Below are 8,355 nucleotides of genomic sequence, written 5' to 3'. Positions count from 1 at the left end.
CCATACAATTTAGGGATGATGTGTCATATGAGGAGTAACTAGTAAAGATTTTAGATCAACAAATTAAGAAACTCCGGCCTAAGGAAGTAGCTTTGGTCAAAGTCTTGTGGCATAATTACTCAAGTAGTGAGGCCACATGGAAGGCAGAATCTTAAATGCGAGTCAAACATCCTCATTTATTTGATTCTTCAGGTTAGAATTTTCTCTGTTAAAATTCGGGGACCAAATTTCTTTTAAAGGGAGAAGTATGTGGAAACACAATATTTTATCTATTTATTTATTTTAATTAGCTAACAATAATTTAATATATTTATCTAAACAAAGAAATATTTTATTAGATAATCTGCTTATTTATTATTATATATATATATATATATATATTTATTTATTTATATTTATTTATATATATATTATTTTTGGAATTAAATATATATCTGTAATCTAAACAACCCTATTCAATAATAACTCTTATTCAATTCTACACCTAATAGAATTCTTGAAATATATATACCCCAATAATCTCTTTCTGCTAAACTTTATTCTCAAAACCTGTTTATCACCTCCTTTTATATCAAATACTCTTAATAAGTATTTTCATCATCTTTTATTTATTGGTATATATATATATATATATATATATATATATATATATACGATTTATAATTTGATGTACGCAGAAAATCTCTAAATTTTTACTTCTCTATTCATCACTTTCGATTATGTTTTCAAGTTAAAAATTCTCATTCTTTGTTCAATAATAAATGAATTTGATTTTATTTTCTTTCCTTGATTTGTTACAACTACTCTATAAATTCTTTTTTTTTTCTTTGATCATTGGTATTGAATTGGGTTAATCATAATTACTGTTGGATAATAACTTATTTTTATAAAAAAAAAAGAAAATATATGAAAGGTTTCCTCCTTTGCTATACTTGTAATATATATATATATATATATATATATATATATTAAAATTATTTTATTTTATTATTATTTGATATTTTTTTTATATATTTTGGTTGTGTTGGAGATTCGAATATTCAATCTATCAGTTAAAATTGTCTCTTTTCTATTGAAAATAATTATTGTCTTGAAGGTTTTAGGTGAATAGTAATTATAGTATATGACACCGTTTTAGTCCCTTTTAAAATTTCTTAGCATTAAATTTGTTATTAAATAAAATTTTAAATCAGTATTTTAATAATTATTTTACATGTAAGTTTCTAGAGTTTTTATTTTATTATTGAATTTTATTCTGATTTTGATTAAATAATTGATTTTGTCAATTATCTCTGCATTAGAGCCATTAAGATTTTGGGAACAGGCCTTTAATGTCTTTATATTGATTGATATTTGACTATAAAATTTATCGATGTGTTACAATAAATTGATTTGATATTGATTTGATCTTATTGACTCTATAGAATCATTGAAATAAACTATTGGAATTGTACTATCAGTTATTATTTGCTATCTGAAATTTTTTTATTGATTTTGATTGATTTGTACAAATTAATTTTCTGTTTTGAATTGGTACTTGTGCCTAGTATCTATATCTGTATTTGTTATCTGACCCCATCATGTGGACTATCGCGATATTACATTGCATTGTTGAGTCATACATCATTGCAATTTATGATTTGCATTACTATTATATCCATTGATATCTGTGAAAGAGGATAAAGGTATCTAATATCTGTAGCGCGCTATAAAATTTTTTTTGAATGATTTTGAAAGCATGAGTATGATTTTATTAAATAAAAATTTATTGTGAAATTAATGAAGCATCTGCCTATTCCTATTCTATTGTGTGTTATAATTATCATTCACTGAGTATTAGTTCAAACCACATTTTTTTTGTCCGTTATCTATTCAGATCGGTAGAATTCTGTAGCTGATTCAAATAATCAATCTATTTTCTGGAGAAAAATAATATTTAATTTATTCTCATAGTATGTCCGAATTCATATTTTCTCGAGCTAATAATTAATTTAATTTATTGAACAATTTAAATTTTCATTTCAAAACTGTAGAGATTTTATAGTTTACTTATTATAAGATATTTATGATATTATATTAATATTTTATTTATTTAAATTTTATTTATTTTTTAATTAATAAATAATAATATATTTATTTAAAATGTTTTAATAAAATTTATATAATTTAAAAATATTTAAATTATACAACGACCACAGCACAAAATTTTGGGTCGGACAATTCTTAATTTCATTTGGGTCAAGTCTATCTCCCTCTGTTTTTCTTTGATACACAATTTCAGCTCTCTCTCCTCCGTTCCTTTCCCTTAATTATCTATTCAACACCTGAGATTAACAGCTCTATCATAGATTGATAGTTAATCTGTATCTTAAACAATAGTTATCAAGAATAATACAAGGCCAGCAGCTCCAAAATCTCTTATTTCACGAGATTAATCCAATATAGATCTGGGTACTTGTTTTTTTCCCCCCTTCCTTTATCCTCTGTTTTGATTTCTGCTTTTTTTTCCCTTTCTTTTTCTTTCCTTGATTAATTTTTTCCTTTTTTCATTTTGTTGGTTTCCTCAGTTTGTACTGCTTAACGTGCGCAAATTTCTCTGCTTTTTATGTTCTAATTCTCTTCCTCTGTTTTCTGATTTTCTGTAACCCTAATTTTGTTCTTTCTTTTACTTTAAGGGTGTTTATAATAAATTTCTGATGTTGCTTCTTTGTTTTCGTTCTTTTTCTTTTTCTTTATTTCTTTGTTTGTTTGTCAGTAATAGGGTAATTATGTATATCTGAGGGTCATATAGTTTATGCAGCTGTTTAGAGGTCATCATCCTACAACTTTGGCAGCTCCATACTTTCTTTTCCTATGTATACATACTCTTATCCTACAGCATTAAAAATTTGGGCCAACTGCTCTCTAACCTTCATTACTTCAACTTGGTTCTGTTAGGCATACTTCCCAATTGTATGTTAGTATATAAAGTTACTGAATTTTAGATTATCAACTTTATATCAACTGTTTTTAACTAAAACTAAACCTGTTTCCAATTGTGAAACATTTATGTATAAAAGAACTTGGGAATTTTGTTTGCCGCTAACCATGTCTTTCATTCTTTTTTTGTTGTGAATTCGTGACACGTATATTCTTGGATTTTTGTCGCCAAATTTCAATTCACAATTGGATATGTAGCTGTGATTTGTTTCCCCATTAGCAACTGCCATATGATGTCAACCATTGGATTAAAGGAAGATGGTTGAGTAGAAAAGTGTGATAAAAGTTCCTTGTGATAAAAAAAAAAAAAAACTCTAGAAAAGTTGAAGAGAATACTTTATAGAACAAAATTTGAGCAACTATGACATATGGCAATGAATGTTTAGCGATGAAGAAATGACTCTTTTAGAAATGAGAATGCTAAGATGGATAAGTCAAAATACAAGGATGTAGATATGAGGAATGGATGTCATAGAGATGGTTTGAAGTTTGAACATGTGGATTGTAAACTAAAAAATGCACCAGCGCAGAAGGTTGGGCATATTGAAATTGTAAGAAAGCGAGTGGTGATCTAGTATGATGTGGGGAAAGTTAGAATAAATGATTTTGTGGCTATAGATATTTTGAAAGATATATAGCCCTGAAGTAAGTGGAATAGAGAAATGGATTCATATAGTAGACCCTAACTGGTTTGGGATTAAGCTGTAGTTGAGTTGAACACGAAAGCTTACTCTAATTGAAATTGGGAGTTGCTTAATACAATAAAAGGTTAAATGTACATGTTAGATTTTTATGGAAAAGGAAATGTAAATGTAGAGAAGTTTTGGCCGCTTATTTTTACAATGTAACTGCTAAGTAGCTGCAGCAGGAAATTTAGATCATGGTGAAATACCAGGTGTATTTGGGAACATGTTTTATCTTAAATTTGTATGATTAAGAAATGTTAAGTAATGGGATGAATTAGTTTTTCCTAACATTGTGCTATTCTTTGTTCTAGCTTCTGATTTGTTTCTTTTGTAATTAACTTTGTCTCTGAGAACCTAATGTATGAAATAAGAGTTATTCAACATTTTTAAGCTTATGGTATATGGATTCATGGCTAATGAAATCAGGACAATTTACTAAGCAATTGGTTGTAACCAATTGGTGGGTATGAAAAAGAGTTAAGCCAGTGATTTTCTGGCTATTTGATTCACAGATGTCCTGTTCTAATAGGGAACTTAAAGATCTAAGCTGATTTCTTTGTCATCATAGTCAATTCTGTCCTAATTGGGCCTATTTAGCTTTTAGTACTTTTGCCAATTTCAGGTTTGTTCTTTAGCATTGTAGTTAATTTCTGAATAGATATATGATCCTTACAAATATTTTAGCCTTTTTTTTATATAAATAAACATTTTGTCGTCTAGTCCCAACTAGATCTAGATTGGGGCCTAGTTGAGTTGCTAGATCTTAGATGCATACTGAATTGGCAATTGCAGTTAAATATGACATGCTCATTAGATTTGCTACACGGAACTCATGTTAGTTACACCCTACTCATCCTCTGGTTCTCTTTTTTGTTGATATTTTAGCTTCTTAAGTACAACTATTCCTTAAAGGGATCCTATGGAGAAATGGGGAGCCTATTATTATTATTATTATTATTATTATTATTATTATTATTATTATTGCTTTCATTCTTGTTCTTCTGTCTTACCTTTAGGTTTCTTGGTTATAGATGAATGACATATGTATCAGATGAAAAGCATTCCTAGTTCAAGTTTGGTCCATAAAAGCTCATTGGTTCATGATCAGCATTTAGATTGTGGTGCTAATACAATGGACCCTATTAATGGAGGGAATAGTCTCAACAACAACCCAAGCCTTGCTTCAAAGCAACGACTGCGTTGGACTCATGAGCTTCATGAACGCTTTGTTGATGCTGTGGCACAACTTGGTGGACCAGATCGTGAGTTTTCTTTATGCCTTTTTTTAATTTAATTCTCAATGGTTATTCTTTGTCGATATTATTAATATTATTCATGCGATAAACTCCAAAGTAACCCATGCATCACACAATCAGCCAAGCAATGAAATCATTCAATTCTTGATTTGTTTGCACTTTGCACACGCCACTGACCAGGTTGGTTGTTTCCTGAGATTTTCTTGCTGTTATAAGATGGATGGTATTGCTTTTCATATGTGAAACATCAAACTGCTTTTGGGTATTTTCAATGATGAAAAGATTAGGAGAACTTAAAAAGCATTTTCTTTTTAATAAAAAGAAAATTTTCTTACTTCACTAAGGAAAAGCTATTTCAGTGTTTCAGTAGCGCTAGAAAGCACAAGCTTCTCAATCTTATTGCTGTTGCACACACACAAAACAGAGATGAAGATGTGTATGTATTAACACTTGTTTTAAATTTAAATAGGTACCTGATGACTCATCACAGCTCTTCAATCCTCCCCCATCTTTTTTTTCTTTCAAGTAGAAAGGTTGTTAATTGCAATTACTGGAATGCCCAATCTGGATTTATAACTTGATAAATTGTATTAGAAGGTTGATTCATTCAGAACTTATTTCTTGGCTTGGGACTGTAAAGGAATTCAAGAAGCACAGTGAATATAATTTAAGTGTTAATGAATATATTGAATAATATTCCAATTCTTTTTCTCTCTAGGAGCTACCCCCAAAGGTGTTCTCAGAGTCATGGGCGTGCAAGGTTTAACAATATACCATGTCAAAAGTCATTTACAGGTGTGTAAGAGTTGATTATTATCCTAATTAGAAGTAACTTTAGCTTTTATATTTTCTGAATTTCTTTATAGTTGATTGCTTGGGGAGTTCATATGTCAATATTCCTTGTCCTCATTTCTTATTTGTTTATGACTTTGCTTTTCTGACACATCCAGAAATATCGACTTGCAAAATACCTCCCTGACTCTTCATCTGATGGTAAGTTCATCTCATGTCCTCTGTTGTTTATATGTGACCATACACGTATGCTATTACATGTTTTTTAGTATCCTTACTGTGCAAATTCTGTTTTGTTATGCTAATTCGATGATAATGGAAGGGAAAAAATCTGACAAGAAAGAAACTGGAGGTATGCTTTCCAATTTGGATGGTTCATCGTAAGTGGAGCTTCTCTCTCTCTCTCTCTCTCTCTCTCTCTCTTTTTTTTTTTTTTCCTTTTTGATTTGTTTAAATAGGTCATATTTAAATGTTTGTTGAAGTTTTAAAATTAGAAAATTCATGTTTGTACCAGAGCATAGAATCACATGGTAGAGCTTGAGCCATTGAAAAGTTCAAGAAAACCCATGGGCAGGATCTGAATAAAAAGTTCAGATATGCTCTTTTAGATTATTCTGGGTAATCAATTCAAAACTGATTTGACAAATTGCATTCTTAATTTTTGCAGTGGAATGCAAATTACAGAAGCACTCAAGCTTCAGATGGAAGTACAAAAGCGACTGCATGAGCAATTGGAGGCATGGTTTTTCTTTGCAATTTAGTATCCACTAAATTAGTTTTATTTTTAGGTTTTTCTTTTAATAGTATGGTTATTATTATCAGTTGAATTTATAGACCCTGCATGAATGAGGAGAAAAAGATTAGTGATGATCAGTTGAAAGTTCAGGTATATATAGTAAATTAACAACATTAATAGTACAATTTTGGTTCTTCCTTTTCTCTAAATGATATTTGAATGCTTGGAAAATTCTTACCTACACTTGGTGTATGGCCCCACATATACACTAAACCAATAAGCTTTTGCCATCTCAACCTTTTGTCCGATTTTTGTCTGGTTTTCTCAAGGAAAAGCAAAATCTGCACAAAGATGATATGTGGGGCTATACACTTAGTGCAGGACTGCAGGTATGAATTTTCCTCAATCATTTGCTGTTTTCTTGGTTATAGAGATTCTTGTCCTTTCTTCTTCTACCATTGTTTTATTTTTTAAAGATGATCTTTTATGGAAAATTTGTAAACTTTCTGCATTAAAAGATGAAACTGAAAATGAGGACAATGCCTTGGTTATATCATAAATAATAGTGGATCCAATTCATCAAAACCTTATCAATACAAAAAATCCTTATCACTGCCCTATGGTTAACTACATATTCTTACTTTCCATTTTCATTGCTCATTTTCCTGTCTGAAAGGAGATCATAATGTCATATTAGCTTTTGAGTGTGCAAATTTTCCTTCTCAATGTCTCACTTTTGTGATATTGTTTAGCATATTACATGATTAACAAGGATATAACTAAAATATCAAATCAGTGGATGGGAAAGAATTTTTTGTTATTCCCTCCTGGTTTGTTTGGAACTCACCCGTATAATTTTCCAAATGTTAATATCTTTTTAATTGTTGTTGTAGATTTGTCTTATGAAATCAAAATAGATAAATCAATTTGTTTTCTAAAAGAAGTGATACAATATTTTCTTTTTTGGCTTGGGAAATTGTCGAAACTGAATAACTGTATGCAAATGCAAATTGGTCTTTTTGGTTCTTATTTGTGGGATGTAACTGTGCTGAAATATGTCAGCATAAGTCTTACAAAGCATGCTATTTTGAATGCAACAGGTGCAGAGACAGCTACAGTTACGTATTGAAGCCCAAGGGAAGTACTTGAAGAAGATAATTGAGGAGCAACAACGACTCAGTGGAACCCTAGGAGAGGTGCCTAGTGCAGAGGTCTCTGCCCCAGTATTAGGTGATAATTGCCCAGAATCTGACAAGAAGACTGACCCAGCAACCCTTGCTCCAACTTCAGAGTCCCCCGTTCAAGACAAGGCTGTCAAGGAGTGTGCCCCAGCCAAAAGCATTTCTATTGATGAATCATTCTCATCTCGCCATGAGCCATTGACTCCAGATTCACGTTGTAATGTTGGTTCCCCAGCTGTGAGCCCTAAAGGTGAGAGGTCAATGAAGAAGCAACAGGTATGCATGGGCACAGCATAGGCAAAACCAGAGATGGTCAGATACTGGAGTCAAGCTTAAACTCCTATCGACAGCCACATTCTGTCTTCCTGGCTAGAGAGGGGTTCGATCCTTCATCTGGATTATCTATTGGAAATGAAAGATGAAATAGAGAAGGTTTCAGGCAATGATCTTTAATTTTGGTTGTTACATGATGCCTGCCCTTAATGGCTGCCCACATTTTTCTTTTCTATGTAATTTCTAAGAATATGTTCTCAAGCAGGTTAAAGAACCCATTAATGTTAGATGCCGCAGATAATTAGGTTCAAGGAAAGCTGTTCATTTAGGGCACTTTCCTTTCTGTTGGATACTTGAGGTTGCTCATCTAGAAGGTGGACATGCGTTGTGAACGGAGACGGGTGGTTTGGTTAAAATATGTACAATAGATCTCGATACTTGCATCTGTTGGA

The 8,355-nt window shown here is 31.0% G+C and overlaps 1 protein-coding gene across 1 annotated transcript; it reads left to right on the top strand.

Annotated features, from left to right (window-relative positions):
- Positions 1-2,199: 2,199 nt before the first annotated feature.
- Positions 2,200-8,348, top strand: LOC110633432 (myb family transcription factor PHL7). Its single transcript, XM_021782030.2, has 7 exons — positions 2,200-2,451; positions 4,697-4,927; positions 5,640-5,716; positions 5,872-5,914; positions 6,036-6,093; positions 6,381-6,450; positions 7,550-8,348. The coding sequence occupies exons 2-7, from the start codon at positions 4,708-4,710 to the stop codon at positions 7,925-7,927; spliced, it is 846 nt and encodes a 281-aa protein (XP_021637722.2). The 5' UTR covers positions 2,200-2,451; positions 4,697-4,707; the 3' UTR covers positions 7,928-8,348.
- The last annotated feature ends 7 nt before the right edge of the window (positions 8,349-8,355 follow it).

The sequence above is a fragment of the Hevea brasiliensis genome, chromosome 5, assembly GCF_030052815.1.
Source record: "Hevea brasiliensis isolate MT/VB/25A 57/8 chromosome 5, ASM3005281v1, whole genome shotgun sequence".
NCBI lineage: Eukaryota > Viridiplantae > Streptophyta > Magnoliopsida > Malpighiales > Euphorbiaceae > Hevea > Hevea brasiliensis.
Note: the sequence above shows the minus strand (reverse complement) of the source record. Positions and strands in the feature narration are given on the sequence as shown.